Source organism: Camelina sativa, chromosome 20, assembly GCF_030686135.1.
Source record: "Camelina sativa cultivar CO46 ecotype springtype chromosome 20, ASM3068613v1".
Lineage (NCBI taxonomy): Eukaryota > Viridiplantae > Streptophyta > Magnoliopsida > Brassicales > Brassicaceae > Camelina > Camelina sativa.
This window is the reverse complement of record NC_141899.1, coordinates 1,942,816-1,965,002: the sequence shown is the minus strand read 5'-3', so window position 1 is coordinate 1,965,002 and position 22,187 is coordinate 1,942,816. Positions and strand designations below refer to the sequence as shown.

At 35.1% G+C, this 22,187-nt stretch overlaps 6 protein-coding genes across 6 annotated transcripts; 4 read left to right on the top strand and 2 right to left on the bottom strand.

Annotated features, from left to right (window-relative positions):
* The first annotated feature begins 1,344 nt into the window (after positions 1-1,344).
* Positions 1,345-2,812, top strand: LOC104768724 (zinc finger CCCH domain-containing protein 4). Its single transcript, XM_010492759.3, has 3 exons — positions 1,345-1,580; positions 2,019-2,137; positions 2,245-2,812. The coding sequence occupies exons 1-3, from the start codon at positions 1,554-1,556 to the stop codon at positions 2,768-2,770; spliced, it is 672 nt and encodes a 223-aa protein (XP_010491061.1). The 5' UTR covers positions 1,345-1,553; the 3' UTR covers positions 2,771-2,812.
* A 5,149-nt stretch (positions 2,813-7,961) lies between these two features.
* On the bottom strand, positions 7,962-9,776 carry LOC104768723 (putative chalcone--flavanone isomerase 3). The gene is made up of 5 exons (XM_087504677.1): positions 9,448-9,776; positions 9,256-9,339; positions 8,961-9,119; positions 8,520-8,746; positions 7,962-8,275 (listed from the first exon to the last, which is right to left on the bottom strand). Coding segments are annotated over exons 1-5 (630 nt in total). The 5' UTR covers positions 9,449-9,776; the 3' UTR covers positions 7,962-8,116.
* A 2,402-nt stretch (positions 9,777-12,178) lies between these two features.
* LOC104768722 (phenylalanine N-monooxygenase) lies at positions 12,179-14,447 on the top strand. Its single transcript, XM_010492757.3, has 2 exons — positions 12,179-13,279; positions 13,579-14,447. The coding sequence occupies exons 1-2, from the start codon at positions 12,308-12,310 to the stop codon at positions 14,203-14,205; spliced, it is 1,599 nt and encodes a 532-aa protein (XP_010491059.2). The 5' UTR covers positions 12,179-12,307; the 3' UTR covers positions 14,206-14,447.
* Positions 14,448-14,794: 347 nt separating this feature from the next.
* On the top strand, positions 14,795-16,350 carry LOC104768721 (uncharacterized). The gene has a single exon (XM_010492756.3). It carries the CDS (start codon positions 15,457-15,459, stop codon positions 16,198-16,200), a length of 744 nt encoding a protein of 247 aa, XP_010491058.1. The 5' UTR covers positions 14,795-15,456; the 3' UTR covers positions 16,201-16,350.
* Positions 16,351-16,472: 122 nt separating this feature from the next.
* Positions 16,473-19,508, top strand: LOC104768720 (uncharacterized). Its single transcript, XM_010492754.3, has 7 exons — positions 16,473-16,989; positions 17,128-17,200; positions 17,311-18,288; positions 18,376-18,438; positions 18,524-18,735; positions 18,819-18,934; positions 19,029-19,508. Exons 1-7 carry the CDS (start codon positions 16,930-16,932, stop codon positions 19,132-19,134), a joined length of 1,608 nt encoding a protein of 535 aa, XP_010491056.2. The 5' UTR covers positions 16,473-16,929; the 3' UTR covers positions 19,135-19,508.
* LOC104768719 (U-box domain-containing protein 62) lies at positions 19,433-21,809 on the bottom strand. Its single transcript, XM_010492753.3, has 8 exons — positions 21,229-21,809; positions 20,938-21,136; positions 20,663-20,744; positions 20,495-20,552; positions 20,327-20,415; positions 20,142-20,237; positions 19,991-20,061; positions 19,433-19,792 (listed from the first exon to the last, which is right to left on the bottom strand). Exons 1-8 carry the CDS (start codon positions 21,635-21,637, stop codon positions 19,669-19,671), a joined length of 1,128 nt encoding a protein of 375 aa, XP_010491055.2. The 5' UTR covers positions 21,638-21,809; the 3' UTR covers positions 19,433-19,668.
* Positions 21,810-22,187: the final 378 nt, after the last annotated feature.

Here is a 22,187-nt window from a genome sequence, read left to right as displayed (position 1 = left end):
ATAATACTACCGGGTTATTTACAAGAATGAAGAGCCAAACTTAGAAAAAAACGAAAACACATTCTAAACTTGAAGACAGAGTAACCAGCCAACTGTATACACACACACACACAGCTCAACGCTCAAAGACAAATAGTATCCACACCCTTCTTACCCGTTGTCTCGGATGAAGAGCTCGTGCTCTCTCTGCCCGGGAGAAGTTGGATTCGTTGCCATCATCAGCAGCATCGTCTCGCTCGCCAGTGAGCTCAGGATCGAAGAGTTCATACTGATAGGAATGAGCAAAATTTTCGTCCCGGTGATTTACCGTCGGTAGCTTCGGCGATTAGACCGAAAGGTTTGAATTTTTCCGAGGACGGTAAGTTGGCGGCATACCCCTGGACCCATTAGAGCCTTACAGAGGAAGAACACTGAGTAGAGCGAATTGAAAGCGGAAAGAATTAAAGGTTTGCGAAAGAGATATCAAAGCATCGAAATATTTCGCTTTCTCAGAGGAATTTAATCGAACACCTTCTGTGACTCAATCCAGAGCAACCTGGGTTTAAGTTTTAAAACAAACAAAAAAAAAAACTTGAAGAAGAAACAAATGTAAAAGAAGTAAAACTTGAAGGGCCCAACCTGATATAAAACCTAAAATATTTCCAAGTAATTCAGCTTTTGCCCAAAATCGAATATTATTTTCTCAATTCACCCCCCCCTCTCTCCCACCCCCCAATACAAAGGGTTTATTTCTGTGGCTGCAAATGGTTGCTTAAATTTGAAAAAATGAGTTGAACAAAATTGAGTTGGAAAATATTCAACTTATTCATCTCCAAAATAGTAGTTGAACAAGTTGAACAATTTTGCTGTAAGATTAGTTAATTTTTTCAACTTTTTAAGTTGAATGGGTTGAATAGTTTTTTCAAACTTCTTCAACCTCTTCCGTTCAAATGGTGTGAAACTTGGCTGAATAATTTTTTCCAACTCCTTCAACCTTTTCAACTGTGCAACAATTTGCACCCTGTAATCTTTTGGTAGAACCTCTATAAATTAATACTCGATAAATTAATAATTTTTGTAAATATATGGTCCTATCAATAGTATAAATTACTAATGATATAAAATTATTTAAATATATGTATATATATATACACACATTAATTTTTATTAGAGCTCATTGAATCTTCAAAACATGATATATTTTCTTTTTTTGTAATTGATTTTATAAAAATGTTATTTATAATAATTAAATCTTATTTAAAATTCTTTTTAGCAAATTAGGAAAAAATTTCTATAAATTAATAATTATACTCGATAAATTAATAGATTTTTATGGTTCTAATATTATTAATTTATAGAAGTTTTACTAAAAGAGTTTGGGGTTTTTTTTGCAATTATTATATAAGGAGGGACACAAATCCAAAATCGACCTTTTGCCCTAGGTATATAAACAAAAGAAAGAACCATCGACCTCCGAGAGATTGGCTGAATACCCGAGAAAAAAAGAAAAGAATAAAAATCTCTATACAAAGGAAGGAAGGAAGGAAGGAAGGGGACAAGTTCGAGAGACGAGAATGGACATCGGCTGGGGTGTGCATAGGGTGAGATTGATCCCTCTCGCTTCTCGTTTGTTTTCGGATCTCGTTTTGATTGTGTTTTCTCTTTGCGTAAATCTGTTCTTCTAGGTTTAGGATTTATTAGCTAGGCTAAGCTAGATTTATCAGATCCGTCACATCTTTGGCGTTAATTTGGATCCGATTTCGTCTAGCTATTATATTTAGTCATGGATGCTCCTGAATTTTGGTTTCGGATCTCATCTCGTATAGGATTTATCATATCTTTTGCGTTTGGATCCGATTTCGTCAATAGTGGTTCTCTGTACATACATACGTATAGTGGATCTTTTAAGGTTAAGCTGATTGATATTGATATTGATATTGATAGTGGTTCTCTGATCCAAGTGTTCTCTGATCCGATGTATCTACGTGATATTGATATTGTTTTTTGTTTTTTTTTTGTTTTTTCTATCATAAATGTAGTTTTGTTTTAGTTTCTATGAGACTATACCACTCTGTCATTTCCACTACATTGGTCGCCCGTGTAAAGTAGGAGCCCACTGCCCATACCGTCATGATCCGTCCAGAGTCGTAAATTCTGGGTAAGCTATTCTATATACATATTACTATATTCGAGAATTCTCGAGTGAGTCTTTGTTAAAAACGCTATTTTTGTGTGAATTTCTTCTCATCTGCTTTTTTCCCACAGTTCGGAGGAGGAGGAGTTGATTGCAAGACCTCGTATTAAGAAGCGCCCTCTAAACCAACTAGTGCATCCAAGTGTTAAAACGCTTTACATCACTGGACTTAACTCGAGTGTCCTCGAGCAGGACATCCGAGACCATTTCTCCCCCTATGGAGAGATCGACTCTGTCAGAATCTTCCCCCACTTTGGAGGCACCTACGCGTTTCTCACTTACACTACCCGGCTAGCAGCAGAGACGGCCATGGAAGAGCTCGCCCTCTTCACTTACATCAACGGTCAGAAGCTTCACCTCTCGTGGGGCCCTCCTGAAGATGAGCTGCAGACAGTTTGTCCTGTCATTTCAACCGAAGATGATGATGCCCGCCAGAAGATATACTTGGCTGCCCTTTCCTCCTCCTTCTCCACTCTTCCACCAAACGAATGGCCTCCCGTGGAGTCTCCACCACCACACCTTCTCCACTCTTCTTCCACCAAACGAATGGCCTCCCTTGGAGTCTCCACCACCACACCAGGACCAGTCTCAAGATAACAAATTCCATATCCAGTGACTCAGTTATCATATATTTTCTCTATGTTGTCGATCTTGTTCGATCATTTTCTCACTTTATTTAGGACACTGTAATCTTAATTATTGTGCTGGATAAGTGGTGAAGCCCTCCCTAATTAGTCGTAGTATCTTTCTCTATATATTCTCCTGGATACTCATTTTTATGTTCATGTGTTGTCTCCAAATTATCATTACTTTTCATAAAAAAATTCACGACTGTATGCTTCTTTCTTGTCACTTTAATTGAATTTTGTGGTAGTTTTCAACAGCTAATAGGAATCAGTTTGTAGTTTTTGTGCTCGTTGGTTATATGTAGAAACAAATCCTAGTAGTAAAATTGGTAACCAATGTTGAGATAATCGAGCCAAAAGGTTTATAAATAATCTAATCATACATTATTAGATTTCGACTTGGATTCAGGTTTGTTGTATATATATATTCTTTAGGTGAGAGAGAAACTTTTTCTTTTTAAGTACATTTTGATTTACTAATCTTTAAGTTTTTTTCTTTTTTTATAACATTAATTCCTAACGATTTTCCTAAAATAACATTTCGTGACAACTCAATTAATGAAATTATTTAAATCGACCTAATTTGATACTTTTATTGCCATAAATAGTTTGACAACATCTATATATTTCGATTTTTCCAAAAACAATTCTACGCATTAAATTTTTAATTTCATAAAAATCTCAAAACCTATTTTAATAGATCTTTAGAGACTGTATGATCTCTTAAATTTAAATGACACAGCCGAATTTGAGTAACACATGATTACAATCACAATAATTATTATAACGTTATTAAAATTTATAAAAACGAGAACCCAACTTTAAAAACTCAATAATCGGGTATATTTAACTTTAGCATCAAGAAATACATTTAATACAGTATATATCGCGTTAAGAAACTGAATATTCTGCGATAATGTTATCAACGTAAATAGGACAACACTAAAATCTCTCTTTTATTGTTATGGATCGTAAACTTCTTGCTCATCAAGCATTTTCCATGTATAAATATCAAGTTTCCAAACGAAACACAACACTCACAACCAAAACCACTAATATGACGGTTTTGAAACACGGGTTGAACCACTAATATGACGGTTTGTTGTTATATGGCGGGACATGTTATTAACATGACGGTTTGAATTAACATTAGTAGAAATATAAAATATTATTAATTCGGTTTTGAAACACGGGTTAAATTTTCAAATAAATATTTGGTCAATACTACTAATATAAGAATATTAGACATATTAAATCAGGGTAATTTAACTAAAATTTTGTAAAACAATTAAATTGTTGGTTAAATTGTGACTTAATCCGACAATAGCTTATAAGTTACATATTTATGTATTTATTTCCCCTATTATTGTTTTAATAATTTACAATCCAAACAAAAATATTATTTAACTAAACAAAACAAACTAAATATAAAAAACAAATAAAAACTCAAATGTTATTATTTTTAAAAAAATTGTCATGCGGTGTACCGCGAGTTAAAATCTAGTCTATATATACATTTTTAAATTACATTTTGTGTTCTACTCTTTGTTTTGTAAGATATTACATAATTAATCCTTTGACAATTTGAATAAATAAGAAATAAATTGAGGTTAGTTTTATAAAGAAATAATACCAAAATCGGAAATCTATACTAGTATTTTTGCAGCAGTTTTTGCTCAAAAATATTTTTTGAAAAGTTTTTACATTTAATGCATTGACTTTAATATTAGTTACCAAAACTTCAAAATTAATTATAGGTAAGATTTAAAAAAATAAGGAAATCTTTCTACATCATTCAAACATAAATATATGATTCCCTTTCCTTTTTATAATAATTTTTTATTCAAATTATCTTGAATTATTCTATAATACATTTAGTTAATAAAAGTTATGATTTTTTTCTGCATATGACGAATACAAAATTTAAAAAACGGACATATATTACTCAATAGATGAATAAAAAAATACGGGTATAATATCCCACATCGTCTAAAAAAAATTGGACAATGGTTTAAGTCACACTATAAAAGAGACCAAAATGATTCTGAATACAATTGAATAGAAAGCTTGATTTATCAGGCATTCAAACTTTAAAAACTTTTCTTTGGTTTATTACGGTTCTTTATTTTAAAATTTTTTAAAAGGTTAAAAATGAAAAATATTTAGAACTTTTCAAAAGTTAAATATGATAAATATTATACCGTAGATACACAATAAATATTAAAAATAGAGATGATATAGTGTGAGTTAAAATATCTCGGGACGAGGTTATATAGCGAGACGGGTTTTATCGATATTAATATAAATTAAAAAATATCATTAATTCGGTGTTACACGGGTAAAACATCATTTCATTATTTTGTTAACACTGTTGGTATCAGAGAATAGACATATCTAATTAAATTGATTAAATAAATATTATGTAAAATTATATAATTATAACATCTTTAACCAACAAATACAATTTATAATTTAAATATTTTAGTTATAAATAATTTTTCTCCGCGGTATACCGCGGGTTCTAATCTAGTAGTATATATATATATGTTCTCCTAAAATTTCTTAACAAAATCAATTTCTGGTTTCCTTTTAAATTAAAAGTTTTAAATGTTTTAGTGAAAAAAGAATGTATTTCATGATAGTAAATGTTCGCGTACATAATTACAACCATAATATAATTATAATCAACACAATCATTTACAAATTGGTAACCAATGTTGAGATAATCGAGCCAAAAGGTTTATAAATAATCTAATCATACATTATTAGATTTCGACTTGGATTCAGGTTTGTTGTATATATATATTCTTTAGGTGAGAGAGAAACTTTTTCTTTTTAAGTACATTTTGATTTACTAACCTTTAAGTTTTTTTCTTATACTGAATCTTAAGGGCCGCATCTTGACTATAGCCAATTCCACTGTCTACAATTGGGGAAGGTTCAGGCAGAATTTACATATACAATCTTCTAAGTTTTGGCTTATTATTCGATTTGTGATTTTGGTTTTGAGATTTTTATCCCGATTGGCCTCAGTAGGTTTTTTGTTTCAGTTGATGCGGTTAAATCTTACTACGATTAAATTTGTTTCATAACATATAGAATTTATGATACACATTAAAATTTTGAAATCTGTATTAAAAACAACATTTTTAAAAAACTTGTTTGCTAAAGCGTAAAATCTACAAAATAATTTTAACTGATGGAATCTTAAAAAAAAAAATCAACATATAAAAACTTATATGCCAAAACTACAAAACAATAATGTGAAAACAATTTAGAACTTATGGAATCTCTAAAGAATAAATGATTATGTTAGATGACTAAATCCAAAATTGATTAGTTTTAACATCGCTTAGGTTTTTTTTGTCAAAAATTTTAACATCACTTACAAACTTAATATTTTTAATTTTAAAAAACTTTATAAAAAATGAGAAAAAACAAAAAAAAAAGCTAAATCTATAATATAACGTGAAAACAATTTGAACTTATGGAATCTCTAACAAATAAATGACTATGTCAAATGACCGGATCCAAAATTCGGTTAGTTTTCACATCTCTTATATTTAACATTTTAAATTTTAAATTTTTAAAAATTCATATAAAATGAATAAAACAATATTTTAAAAATAAAAATTTACATGCTAAATCCACAAAACAATGTAACAACAATTTGAACTTATGGAATCTCTAACAAACAAATGATTAAGTCAAATGACTGGATCCAAAGTTCAGTTAGTTCTTTCATTGTCTTATAAATTTAATATACAAATTTCTATTGTTAAAAATATTAAAAAAAAAAAGGTGAAACGAAGAAATGAATGATTTAAAAAAAAAAAAAAAAAAACCTTTTCTGTAAAAATTTTGAAATCTATTAATTTTGAATTGGAAAAAAAAAAATAGAAGGGATTAGAATTAACCTGGTCCATAGGATGCATTTTCTCCATGGGCCTATTATTTCTTGATGGGCTGGACATCAACTTCTGCTTCTGTTGGCGTTTTTAGTAAAAGACTCCAAGGGGTTTGATGACTTTGCGGTGGCTTCATGACATGGCAGTGGTAAACACAAAGCAGCGGTGATGGAACAGAGTTACGTGGCAGTGGACTAAATCTCGCCATTGACTGATGGAGCAGAGTCAGAAACTAAGAATGGCGACGAATTCACAATGGCTGAAGCTTCGTTGAGGAAGATCGGATGCGAACTAGGTTTTGGGTTCTCCTGCGAGAGGAAACTTTGGTTTTTTTTTTGCTGAACGTTACGCGCTTACTTTTTTCTTTGATTACTCGTACACAAACCCAGCCGCCTCGACGAATCGCCGGAGAAGAATCACACATAGATCTTTTGATCTGATCCATGCGAACGAAGAATCAACAAATCATCTTCCCATCACGCTTCGTCTCTAGTGATCTGGTTTTGACGAAGAGCAACAACGACATCACAACAAATCAAGCGTCGAACAACTTGGAAGCGAGAGATTAGGGCAAATCCAAGAACATGATCAGAAGAAATCAAAGATGAAAATCGAAAAAGAAATCAGAGAAATCGAAGCATGAAATTGCATCTTCTTCACTCTATATAACTCGTGCTCTCGTTAAACTCTTTCTCTGCTTCTCTCGGATCATGAAAACGATTGGACTATTTATAAACTAATTAATGCGACTCAAGTTTCCTTTTTCTACACTTGCGAAAATCCGGAGCAAAATCGAACCCTAGGTTCGGTGATAAACCAACGGTCGGAGGCTGGTTCGGGTATAAACTTTCCATTTTTCATTAACGTCTTGGATTTCGCCACGTGTAGTTTTCAGTTTACCTAGTCAAATTGTTAAACCATCATTGTTGCATCGATTGCTTCTCTCTAGTATGCATGCATGCGCTCTCTGTATCCTGCTTATTGTCACACACTCACACTACATCATCACAAACCAAATACTACAATAGAAATCAACTAAATTGGTTGAATTATATTTTAGCCACGATTCATACAATAAATCCCACAAAACTTAATCTGTATCCTTTCCAAATCCAAATGTCAAAGTCGAATTGTAACAAGTAAAGCTGGCTTAAATTGAGATGTTACATGATTTTCCAGATTACTGTGATCAGATACACTTTGACTGTAACTACAGGCTACAGCTAAAAAAAAAATTCTTGATGGTAGAAGTTATAACAAGAACAAGATGATGTTTATAAATTTCAACAAAATCAACATCCTTTTTTTTCCGACTATGCATTAATCATCTTATAAAGATAACCAAACACAATGTCTTATTTAACAGCGACATAAAACAACACACACACAACATTTTTTTATAAGGGATTCTAGGTTAAAAGTGTGGACAGCTCATCGGCGAGGGAGACAATGGTCGAAGGAGAGACTCCTCTACTTCCAGACAGATACCATCGCTGCATCATTCCCACCACATTCGCATTCTTCACCTTCAGTTTCTCCTCTTCTTTCCCTTCTGTCTCAAACCCGATCTTCCCACAAAACAAAAATATATAACAATTATTTTATGCCTAATTACAATTATCGTGGTGTATACCGTATACGTGATGCAATACAATACTACTTGTTTATATACGTACGTTAGCAATTGGTTTTACAAGATGTTTTTAACTTTTTATATAGAAGTTACTAGAATAACGCAAAACAGAGGACTCTGTTTTCTGTTTCATCTGTTCCACGTGCATTTGATAGACGTTAATAGGCTCTAGATTTTACCTCACAAATGCCATCTTTGGCTGAGAAATGGTAAGTGATGATGGAATTAGCTTTGAAGTACTTAGACTGGAAAAAGCCAACAACTTTCTCGAGCTCGGTTTCTTCTTCTTCCTCGTACTTATCCTCTGCAGCCAAACGATCTCTCACAGAATTCTCTAGTTGCACTCCGTACTGAGCTCCTTTTATTTCTTTAATCACCACCACTCTTATAACCTTCTCCATCTCCGCTGCAATATATATAACAACTGGTTCAATCTCGTTTGACCAAATAAATTAACCAAACCGGAGTTTAACTAGTTGAACCGAAGTAAACCAAAAGAATTAAGCAAACGAAATTGTGATCTTTACCAAAATAGTCTATCTAAAACACAAATCATCAAAACCAAGGAACTCTAGTTAAAATTTGGTTTTGAAGCTTAAGATGGATTAATTCAAGTTTACCGGAGGCAAGGGCGTCGAAGAAGTCGTCATCGTCGGCGAGATCTTTTCCGGTCTTGCCTTTCCAGTTAACAAGATGGGTTTTAACATCTGAAGGATCTAAGTAAACTCCGATAGCCGTAAACTTCACTTGAAGAAAGTGGATCTCGATGTCTGTGATCCCTATAACGAGAATAATAATAACACACATTACATTATCAATTTTTATTACCTGAGATTACATTATTAAGGTATCAAACTTTATAAAAGCCAAAAAAAAAAATGATGTTTTAGTCTTAGACAAGAGAAGAAAAAAAACCTTGGCCAAGAAGAGAGAGTGGTTTGGAAGTGATGATCTGTGGAGGAAAAGGAACCTCGTGAACCATTACCATCTCTGTTCCCACTGTTTAACAATCAACAAACATATATTTTATATACGAAACTGTAAAAAACAAAGTAAATGTTTGTTTGTAATCAAGAAAACAATGCAAAGAGAGTGTTGTAGACTTACTTTCTATTTTGTATGTTTTTTCGAAACTGAGAGCGAAGAAGTTTATAAACAGCTTAGTGTATATCCACTTTTTGATTATCGTAGAGAAATAATATCTGAAATGGTTGAGTGAATATCTCTATATATGAAGGCAGGTCACTGGTGGTAGGTAACATAATTTTGCTAACGTTCAAAGCTTGTGATCTACAAGACGACGCATTCCTTTTGTGAATTGAATTATTTTTTTGTTACCCAACCTTTTTATTTTCATTGAATAAAATGTTTTGCGACCCACCAGGAAGCCACGTGTTTAGATCAAGCAGCAGTCAGTCCACAACCACTCGTTCTACCTAACAAAATGGATATATAGAAATAAAATAAGAGAGAGATTCAAGAAAGAATTACTAAGATGCAAGAGATAGATATCATCAACGTGAAAGAAGCATGCATAAATTATAAGTACTATATAAAATTTCAAGCAGCCACATTACACAAACTCCATCGTCATACTCATATCGGTCCGTAAAACATAGGCAGTTACAATATCATAATAGTAAAACATAGAAGTGTTGTTATCGATCATAAATTGCAAAATGTTATGGATGTAATAAGGTGGTCATCTGAACTTTTAAATTTCAGGTATATTATCCATCGTTATATGTAAGGCTTGTTTGCTGAAGACGTTGTTATATATTTTTTAAAAAATCTCAATTAATGATGCAACATGTCAATTTGAAAAGAAAAAGAAAATCGTTTTTTGGAAAGTATAAGAAAATTTTACATGTATAATTAATAAGAAAAAAAGAAGAAGAAAATAATCCATATTTAAATTACGAAAATATATACTTAAGAAAAAGAAGCAACAGTTGCAATTTTTTTTGAGAAATAATACCCTAGAATAGCACTAAACCAAGTTTTATGGACAATTGTAGCACACACTTCATAAATTTCTAAAAATAGCATTATTTAACACATTAAAATATTTAAAATTAATTTTTAGAATTTGTTTTTTTATGTTTGGGTTCTCAATTTCACATTTAGGATATAGTTTTGAGAGGTATGGTTTAGTATTTTGAATTTAGGATTTAATTTTATAAGATTAATTAGTGTTATTTTTGGAATTTTGGAGATATTATGCTAAGTTTGGAACAAAAACTTTTTTTTGTGCTATTTTTGATAATCTCCCTTTTTTTTGTGTGTGGCTGAAGTATGTAATTTCACTAATTTTTAATGATTAATAAATGAGCAGCCCTTGTTGGGTTTTTTTATGAATGCAACAAATAAGCGGGCAAGCTATCTACAATTTCATAGTCCTAAGTATGCAAGACTATAATCTTTTAAATGTGTCACACCCTAAAATTGGAAATTGATTTAGCTAGTGATGCATAACATCCACAAAGACTATAATTTAAGTCTCGGTTAAAGATGGCCAACCTTAAAACAAATAACGTGAGCAAGCTATTTATATCATGTCCTAATTATGCAAGCCGATAATTCTTTAAATGTGTCACAACCTAAAATTGGAAACTGACACAGTGATGCATAACATCCACAAGACGATTTTTAATTCTTGATTAAAGATGGTCGACCTACCTAAACATGGGTAAGCTATTTACAATTTCGTAGTCCTTATTATGCTTTGCCCAAAAAACAAAAGTCCTAATCATGCTAACCTATAGTCTTTTAAAAGTGTTGTAACCTAAAGTTAGAAATTGATATAATGATGCATAACATATACAAGATGATTTTTAAGTTTCGATTAAAGATGGTCGACCTTAATTATAACAAATTACGTGGACACAATTTCATAATCCTAATTATGCAAGCTTATAGTCATTTAAATGTGTCGCAACCTAAAATTAGAAAATGATATAGTGATTCATAACATCCACAAAATTTTAAGAGTACTTGATGTTGATGATGGAACACATTCCAGACAGCATTCAAAAGATTATATACATGACCTATACTAATAAACAGCCGAAGGACTGACAATACGATAAAGTAGACACCACAGTATACTTCCGACATTGATTGTGTTTTTTTTTTTCTTTTCTTTTTTAAATTAGTACATTACTATATTATTTTATTACATATATATGTTTTCATATTTATATTAACATAATGTCTAAATTTAATTGATTGAAGTTTTTATCGGTATCGGAATATAAATGAAATATTCATTAAATTTTTCTTTTAATTTTAATTCAAGAATATATATTTATATTTCGAATTTTCAATATTTATGTTAACATAATGTCTTACTCTAATTGGTTAAAATTTGTTACATGTGTGTCTAAACATGAATGAGAGATATTCATTAACCCTTTTGGATTTTTTAATTGGTTGATATTTTGCACATGTCAAAATCTTTTATAATCTTTTTAGGGATAGAATCTTCCTTATATTAATATAATATCTAAATCTATGTGGTAAGTCTTTTTACACATGTTAAAATGTTTCATCCATATAATTAACATGTGTCTCAATTATGGATAGACTCGACATGTGTCGGTGGGTTAATAAATTTGAAATCAAATTTTTTATAATAAGAAGATAGGATTTAAAGAATTTTCCCCTTAGCTAATTGAAGAATTTGGGAATTTTTTTGGTAAGATGTACATGATCTGACGGCCAAAGAAGATAAACATGTCATGTATGAGCTGTTGAAAAATTAATTCACGGAGTCCTGATCCAACATCTAAAGCAATTTTATCTTCCACAGGTTACACTTACACAAGCATTGTTGAATTTCATTGCCGTTTCATGGCTATAAATAGGCTTTATTCCTCATCATTTCAATTAACAAGACAGACCCAAAAAAAAAACAAAAACTTCCTCCAACTCCAATAGTTTCTTCAAGTTGAGATTTAAAAAAAAAATGCTCGACTCCACCTCAATACTTGCGTTTATTCTATGGTTTCTCCTTCTTGCATTAACTATGAAGCGTAAGGAGACCAGGAAAAAAATGTTAGTGACTTCGTACACAAGAAAGCTCCCTCTCCCTCCTGGACCGAAATCTTGGCCTTTAATCGGAAACCTACCGGATATATTATGGAGGAACAAACCGGTGTTCCGATGGATACATTCTCTCATGAAGGAACTCAACACAGATATTGCATGTATCCGTCTTGCGAATACTTACGTGATACCCGTGACATCCCCGAGAATTGCAAGAGAGATTCTGAAGAAGCAAGACTCCATTTTCGCCACTAGACCGCTAACAATGGGGACGGAGTACTGCAGCCGCGGGTACTTGACCGTTGCTGTGGAGCCACAAGGAGAGCAGTGGAAGAAGATGAGGAGAGTGGTGGCATCTCATGTGACGAGCAAGAAGAGCTTCACGTTGACGATCCAAAAGAGAACCGAAGAGGCCGATAACTTTGTCCGGTACATCAATAACCTAACTGCCAAAAACCGTGGTGATGCTAATGGTTTTGGGGTTATTGATCTAAGGCTTGTGGTGCGGCAGTACAGCGGAAATGTAGCTCGGAAGATGATGTTTGGTGTAAGGCATTTCGGTAAAGGAAGTGAAGACGGATCGGGACCAGGCTTCGAAGAGATTGAACATGTTGAATCTTTGTTTACGGTTTTGACCCATCTTTTCGCCTTTGCGTTGTCGGATTATGTCCCGTGGCTAAGGTTCTTGGACTTGGAAGGACATGAGAAGGTCGTGCGTGAAGCAATGGGGAATGTAAGTAAGTATAACGATCCTTTAGTCGATGAAAGACTCAAGCAATGGCGTAATGGGAAATTGAAAGAACCTCAAGATTTTCTGGACATGTTCATAATGGCGAAAGACAGTGACGGGAATCCTACTCTGTCGGAGGAAGAGATCAAAGCACAAGTGACGGTACGTATGCATAATTTATCGACTTATATTTACCACAATATATATATAGTGGACCGGACTTTTTTTAAGAATAAGAAAGTTTCCACTTTACGTGGCCAATGGTCTCTGACTTTGATAATGCATGTTGTGGGTGTACAAGAGTAATCATTTGTCTCTAGAGAATTGTAGTACTTAGGATCACTAGAGGCCTAAAACTTTGCAATAATAGAGATGCATTAATTTTCATAAGCAAAACGTTGTATTTTAGTGTAGCTTTTTCGCTGGTCTAATTATGCACATTGGACTATATGCACATGAAGGAACTGATGTTGGCGACGGTTGATAATCCGTCTAATGCTGCGGATTGGGCCATGGCGGAGATGATTAACGAGCCAAGCATCATGCAAAAGGCCGTGGAGGAGATCGATACGGTAGTTGGAAAAGACCGTCTTGTCCTTGAGTCAGACCTCCCAAATCTCAACTACGTGAAGGCTTGTGTGAAAGAGGCATTCCGGTTACACCCCGTGGCGCCGTTCAACCTCCCTCACATGTCCACTGCCGACGCTGTGGTGGACGGTTACTTCATCCCCAAAGGAAGCCACGTGATGATTAGTCGTATGGGGATCGGCAGAAACCCTAGCGTGTGGGACAAGCCGCTTAAGTTCGACCCTGAGAGACATTTGGGCAATAACATATGCGTGGAGCTAAACGATCCAGATCTCAATATAATATCGTTCAGTGCGGGACGAAGAGGGTGTATGGGTGTGGACATTGGGTCGGCCATGACGTACATGTTGCTGGCTCGGTTGATTCAAGGGTTCACGTGGTCACCAGTGCCTGGTGAGAGTAAGGTTGATCTTTCGGAAAGCAAGAGTGACCTTTTTATGGCAAAACCCTTACACGCGGTTGCAACACCTCGTCTAGCTGCACATGTTTATCCAGCTTAATTATAAGAGGATAAAGATTGATAGAAAAAAACTTAGTGTTAATGTTTTTTTTTTGGTGAAAGATAGGGGATAGATAATTGAATGTAACGCTATATTAATAATCTTTTGAGAAAATTGAATTATGATTATGTAACATAATTCATAAACCATCTTTTTATGATTGTTTGTTGTAGGAAATATATAGTGTGCCTTTTGTAACTGGTTTTATCTTTTATTAAACGTTTTCTACTTTTCTGTGATTACTTGTTTGTTTTCTTCTTTCACACTTCAGATTTTATTTTACTCAAAACAACAACAAAAAAAAAATTATTTCTTTCTATACGTTTACCAAATCAAAAAAGCAATCAATTATTATAAGAATCAATGTAAATTTAAATTAAAGTGAAAAATGAAAAATAAAAATAGAAGGGCTGATCCTGATTAATTAAAGATATCGTAGAATAGATTCAACAAAATCAACAGAATGTTGATTTATTGTTTTATGGGATTCTTTGTATTTATTTTTGGTGGATTTTCATATAACTTTGAAGTAAATATGAAAAAATAGTAAAATACTGACAACAATACCAAGTTACACAGTAGACTCCAACGTGGACATAAAGCTGACGTGGAAAACACGTGGTAAGCACGGAATCCACTTAATTAAGAAGACGAGTGTCGCGTGTTACTCCGATATCCCCACACACCGAAACCACATTCCCACGTGCCTAATCCATCTCATGACAACCGTCCGATCCGGTCTCTCTCATGCATTGTATTATAATCCTACGGCTTAGATCAAACAACTGCTTGTCTGGATTAAAAAAAAACGCCGTAATTTCGTTAAAGGTCCTTTCATCATTGACCTCGTTCGTTTGTCCCTACCTGAGATTATAATCCTATACGGGAGTTCTATTGTGCAACCATCCATGCAATGATCATTATACCACTTAAACATAAGGAAACGTATACTTAATGAACGGTGCACGGGGACTTAACATGGATTTGAGTTACACCCGATAATAACTCGTCAAACAATTTCAGCTTTAAATGACGTCAGCATGTTTTTTTAAAACGTAGCAGCGTTTATATATAACATAATCTTCTTGGCTTCTTACGTTAAAGTTATCATCCGACCGCCAGATTATATTTCCCCGCCTCGATCCTCGCCGTTGTTTCAGTTTCATATAACATTTTGTTGATATCAAAAAATTATAATTCGGTTTTTACTGGACGTGAATAATTTCATCTTATCTTATCACCGGAAAAAAGATGGCGTATGCAAAAATCGGTTACGGCGGGAGTTATCTGGTGCAACGAGGCGTATTAGAGCATCCATGTGGTTCCGATCATAATGCGAGATCGCTGCTTTCATCTTCTTTTCCGATCAATCAAGTTGGTAATCGGCGATCTAGCGTTGGAACGATCTCAGCGTCGATAGCGGAGGCTGTGACTGAGATAGAGAAACAGAGAGGAGGAGGAGGAGGAGGAGGAAGAAGAAGCAGAGGAGGAGGAGGAGGAGGAGATCGTAGAGCGGTGGAGTTAGAGCGTGAGAAGCTAGACAGGTGGATGAAGGAATCGGTGACGGAGATCGTTAAAAATCTAAACGAAGCGCCGTTGTTAGTTCATTTGTATTCCAAGGAAGGAACGGTTGTGGTGATGAAAGCAGAGGAATGGGCGGCGGTGAAGGGGAGATGGGAGAGAGGAGAGGCGGAGATGCCGGAGGGGATAGTATTCGTGGAGCAGTTAGGAGCGGCAGAGGAAGAGGAGAGCTGCGGGTGTGGTTTTGACGGTGGAGACGGTACACGTGCGTGGGGGTTGGTGGTGCAAGGCAAAGGAGTTGAGTGTGGGCCGGTTTGTTATCTGCTAAAAACGACACGGGTCGGGTCAGTAACAGGGTCAGGATCTGGGCCGGGTTTAGGGATGAGGTGTACGCATTTCTGCTTGGCTAAGGTGTCGAGTTTTAGAGAGACATGTGAATCTCAGCTTAAGAATTGTTGGCTAGTTGGTAATTGAGATAAATTGCTAAAATTTACTTAAAAATCATGTAAATATAAATTTTATTTAACCAATTTGGGTATAATATCAATTAGTATTGTAGATAAGAACAGTTAATTTTTAAGATACATAATTGAATAACACAAGATTTGGTAGTTTTGTTAAAAATTAGTTTTGATAAAATGCGGAAAAAAAAGTTAAAAAGGCCTTGACGAAATTGGTAATGAGCTTCAGAAAAATACAAAAAAAAAAAAGATTCAAAAGCCCAAAATCACTATTCCCTCCAAATCGTGTTTAAGTCTTGTTTGAATTTGAAAAAAAAAATCATGAAAGATCCTCTGAGGGAAAAATAAAAATTATAATAATAAACATTTTTTTTTGTGTTATGTTTTTGTCAGAAAATTATTAAACAAACGCACACATCGCGCGCTCTTCTCACCTCTTTCTTCGTCTTCGTCCTTCGTGAGAGAGAGCCCTCTTCTCTCAAATTTTTTTTTCTAGGGTCTCAAAATATCCAACATTTTGGATCTCTTTAGCTAATTGACCCATTAGATCTTAAAAAAACCCTAGAGTTAAATCACTTTAACCCTCGATTTCCTTTTTTTGGGGTATTGTTCCTTTGAGAGATTTTGGAGATTCTGTAATCCCACCATTTTCTGGGTTTTTTTTTTTTTCTCCAATTTCTCGAAATTGATTTTGAGAAATCTTCGAAGGGTATTATCTTTGGAGGTGTTAATTGAGTCCGCCATGGAAGAAGACCACGTTGTTTCAAAAGGGTTTACTTCGATTCCCAGATCCGACTTAAAGGTAACTTCTTTACTTCAATCTCTTGTTAGGGTTTCGTTGTTCGTTTTCTCTCATAGACTTTGTTTTTTTTTAAAAAAAAATTTACGATCTAATTAATATACACAATGCTTTACTTTTTTCGATTTCTGGGATTTTTAGATCGGAGGCGATGAATTGGATGAAAGAGACGAGTTAAGCAAAATTCAACCTGTTACTCCAATTCTAAATGCAGGTAACTTTTATAATAAGGTTTTCAATTTGAGTTTGAAGTTTTAGTAAAAGGCATAGTAACATATACATATAAGCCCTCGAAAATGTAATTTTGAACATCACTTGCTACAGGTAATACTGCTCATGCTTCTAAAGATATTGAAAAAGCCGCCAATGAAGTGTCGGAGAGTGTTGTTAAAGAAGGGAAGAGTAATGTCACTGAACTGTTGAGTCAAGAGGTGGTCAAGCCTTCTTGTTCCAGTAAGCTTGGTCTCAACACAACAGATGTTAATTGTGATGATAATAAGCGAGCTTTGTTGCTTAAGAGATGTGATAACGCGGATTGCTTGAATGAAGATTTATCATCGGTTACTTCTTCCAGGAGACAGGATAATAATAAAACTAGTTCGATGGATGTGTATTCAGAGTGTGGGAGTTCTAATGTTCCTGTTACGGAAAGAGATCCAATGAAGGTTTGGAAAGAAATGAAACAGAATGGGTTTCTCTCTTATCCGCACGGTGGGATTTCAACGACGTCAAGCAGCTGTCTTGTATCATCTTCTCATGGAGGGATACCTGCTCCAAGGAAACGTGGACGTAAGAGCAAGATTAATAATGATGCTGCAATGTTGAAGAAGAGGAAGATAGAGATTGCTAGGAAGGAAGAAGTTGACAGGTTTGCTAGGCTAGCTGCTCCTAGTGGACTGCTTAATGAATTGAACCCTGGAATTATCAATCATGTGAGGAACAAGAAGCAAGTACTTTCCATTATTGAAAACATTGTCAAGTCTGAAAGAGATGCTGGAAACTTTTATCATTCTACAATGAGGCATAGTAATAGTGCGGTTGGAAGTTCTAGGAAGAACTTGGAAGATGTGAACACTGATGTCTCCAGATTTGATTTTTACCAAGGGTTCAAGTATGCCATGCCAAAAGATAACTACTCTATGCGCTACTATGATGAGAAATGCGCAAATGATGACTTTAGTGAAGAAAACAATACAGTTGCGTCGAGGTTTCAGGTCGCAGGTAAGTTCTCAGACAATGCTAGTTCCTTGTTGAGCGAGGACGCATCAGATCTTAACAGTGCTAGTGTTCTCACTGTTAAAGGTATGTCATTGAATCCAATACTCAGTGTGCATGATTTTATACTATCATATGTGGTGGCTTAGATGAATCTTCATCTTTGATTTGCAGCGGCTACAGTAGCTTCTCAATGGTTGGAATTGCTCCATCAGGACATCAAAGGCCGTGTTTCCGGTAACCAAAACTCATATATGATCGTTAATGCTATGAAAACTTCAGTACTTGGTTGTTCTTTTAATTCCCTATTCATTCTTTTCAGCTCTTCGCCGTAGCAAGAAGAGGGTTCGTGCAGTTGTCATGACAGAACTACCCTTCTTAATAATGAAAGAGTTCCCATCTGATCAAGAGAATGACCCAAATTTACTCCTCAATGGGGCTTCGAGGGCTTCAACAATCGATATCCACAAGACCAGATGGGTGACTCTGTTTAACCAACTTGAACACAAGCTATCACAAGAAGAGTCGCAATTGGTAATATAGTTAAGATATCTTTACCACACATCTTACTTTTTTATTGGCATCTGATATGGAGTTTGTGAACTCTGAAAATTCAGGAAAGCTGGTTAAACCAAGTGAGAGCTCTGCAATCATATTGTGATCAAGGTCTGCAACACTTGAGCTTGAGTTCTGGCCAGAATTTCTTACAGTTAGGGATGCCACTGGACTCTAGGTATGGCCATTCACTACCTTTTCATCTCATTACCAGTTGAATATGTTTCCCCAATCCATTTTTTTAGTTTCCTTCTGTCTAAATTGTGTCGCAGAACTGCAAATTCGCTGATCTCAGATAAGGATTTAGTCATTAAAGCAGCTGCAGCCTCTATATTCTCGACCTGCAGTTTTCTAGAGGAGAACATAGCATGTACCTGAACTCCTTTAAACGTCTGACCAGTATCTGATTTAATCATGTTAGTTGAAGACTTCTTCTCAGTTACTTTAGTGTAAACTTTCATAGCAGAGTTTACTTTAGCGTAAACTTCCATAGCAGAGTTTTCTTTGTAATGTGCATCTGTAACATTAGGAGCAATGCTCATCAGCCTTTTTCTTTTCCTTTTCCCTTTTATAGATTCAGTTTTCCGCCATTTTTTTACAGTAAGAACCTTAGTATGCTTAATTAGTTAAGATCTGAAAGTTACAGACATCTCTTGTGTTGAACAGGGAAGTGACCTTGAGAACAAAATAACTATGTATTGTATTATATTCCGAATATGTTCTGGCTATTCAAAGTTTGGATCTTTTCCTAAGCCTAATTTCCTCAAACCTCTCACATAGTCACATTGAGTAACTTACACAATTTACAATATGTAACAATGATCTGGATCTATAATTAACTTGTTTGGTTCTCACATAGAGAACCAAGGAGCAGAAACTGGTGCCATCATGCTGTAAACAAGGTTGTTTTTTTTAGAGCCAGTTGGAGACCATCTTGTTTGGTGTTGCTTTGGCTGATAGATCTTCTGCAGCTTTAGCCAATGAACGATACTGAAGCTTCACACTCTCTGCGTTATCCAGCGTTTTCACCACATACCTGCAATAGAGTTTTATGTAGCAAATGAACTCCCAAGTAACGGAAATATTTATACAAAGGTTGACATATAACATTTTGCTCAAGGGTTGCAAAGGTGATGGATGTCCTTATTCGAAATGTAAGAAAGATTGCAGCAAGAAAGAATCTAATCTTTGTGATATGTATACAAGTCATAATCGAAAAGAAAGTAGATTTTACCAGCCGTTTAAGCATTGAGTAGTCACAACAGCTTCACGGCCAACAAAACGAGGTGGTGTCCTCTTATTTCCCTGATTCATGTTTAACTCCAACAGTTAACAACTCGCGCACTCTTCCATTGTAAGAAAAAATGTAGGGAAACAAATTTAACCTTTATTATAACTCGATCTGCCACAGCAAATGGGAAATGATTACTTTTGTTCCTTGAACGACCTGAATGATTCGTGACACCAAATGTGCGTCTCTCCTGTGTATATGGAAAAAAAGAAATAAACCTCTTGTTTAAAACAGAGATAAAATGTGAGTAAGTCATTATGATTAGTAGTATTTAATTACTTGATCAAATCCTTCTCGTTTTCTCTTAGATGAATGATTTGACTGTGAATTCTCTTCTCGGCAGAATGCTTGTACCGCAACTCGTAAAGCTGCGAAAAATTCCGGCAAAAAATAATTACAAGGAATCCGCTGAGACAACCAAAATACCTTATCATGAACATTACTCACAGAGATTTGGGGTTATTGAGTCTTCAGAGACGGGCTGTGAACATGTACAGCAAGCTTTCTAAGAGCACAAAACGAAAATTAGATTTCAAATAAGCAAAGGGAAAGAGACAAAAGCAAAAAGCAGAGAGCAAAAAAGGGGCTTGTGATGGAAGAAAGGAAACTCTGTACCATCTGTTTAACTTGTTCTATTCCTCCAGCTCCAAAAGTGTGTCCGCAAGGCAAAATCATAGCATCAGCCATCAAAGCCCCTCTACAATTGTGCAAATAGAGTCATTATATTATAACACCCAAAATACGCCATAAACCAAACACAAGCACGATCAATACCAATCCAAATGATTTCCAACTTCTAAAAGTATCAAAGTCCACCCTAACTTCTTGGCGAGATAACACTAATGAACCATATATATGATCACTAAACCAAAACAAAGAAAAGAACATACGTTGTAGGATCAGACAAAATGGTCCTCAAAGACTCGATTGAATTGCTCGAAGAAGAAGAAGGGTCTCTTCTGCCACTGAAATCACACCCATTGTCCGCAGCGACTGATGATGATTCCTCATTCCTAGAAGCAAAACTCGTTTCCATAGTCTTAAAATGCTGCGAGTAGTAAGCTGCGTTATCTTGTCCAACCACTATCACTGCATTACCATTTTAGTCCACTGCCTCAATCATCTCAAAAGCAGAAACTTTTCAAACTAAAAAAAAAACATAACTTGTCAGAGTCTCATACCAGCTCCTCCTGCTGCTGATACAGAATCATCACCAGCGTCTTTGTTCAAGGCGACGTCACCTTCGTTACCGTCTATGTCATCATCCTCGTCTTCTTCTTCTTCTTCTTCTTCTTCTTCAACGTCAACTTCATCCTCGCCGTCTGATCCACCACCACCACTGTCGTTAGGGTTTCCGCTAATGGGTTTCTCCGTGTAAAAATTCTGACGGAACTCGAGATGAGGGTGAGGATTAGCTGCGGCTGCTGCTGCCGCCGCCGCCGCGAAATACCGGTGGTGGTCGCCGATAAAAGCAGCGAATTCACGGGTTTTAGGGTCTTGTTCTCCGACCCGGAAACGTAAAGGGTCAGCATCTTGGACAATCATCGGCGGAGCATTGAACGACGCCGGAGAAAGCCCTTTTCCGGACATGAAATCGAATTTTTTTTTTTACACAAACCCTAAAATTAAGCTAAAATTGAAGATTGGGTTTAGATTAGTTTCGTGAAACAAAGAAGGAATCTTTAATAAGAGAGGAGAGTGATGAGGGAAAGTTTTCTCAGCGATCAAATGAAAATGACTAAAGGAGAAGAGAAAGAGGAAGAAGAAGTGGGAAGCTAAAACGACATCGTTTACTTAGAGAAAATACAAAACGGTGACGTTTCAACTGCAACAGACGTCATGGTCAGATTCTATTACAAAAAGATAGGGCCCATGGATCCAAAAAGGAAGTGTGCGGAACTAAAAGATTTTAGATAAAAAGAGAAGTCAAACTAGATTCTTTACTGTCTTTTTGTGTCCTGAAAGAATTATAATTTACTGTTTACCCTTACTAGAAACTCTTACGTACAACTGCTATAGTGTAGTCTAATAGCTATCAATATCATAATCATTTTGGCTATGGATTACAATGGAACTTCTCGTTTAGCCCCAAGACTTGTGTGAGTTCTGACACCACATGAACGCCATTGGATCTTGTTCT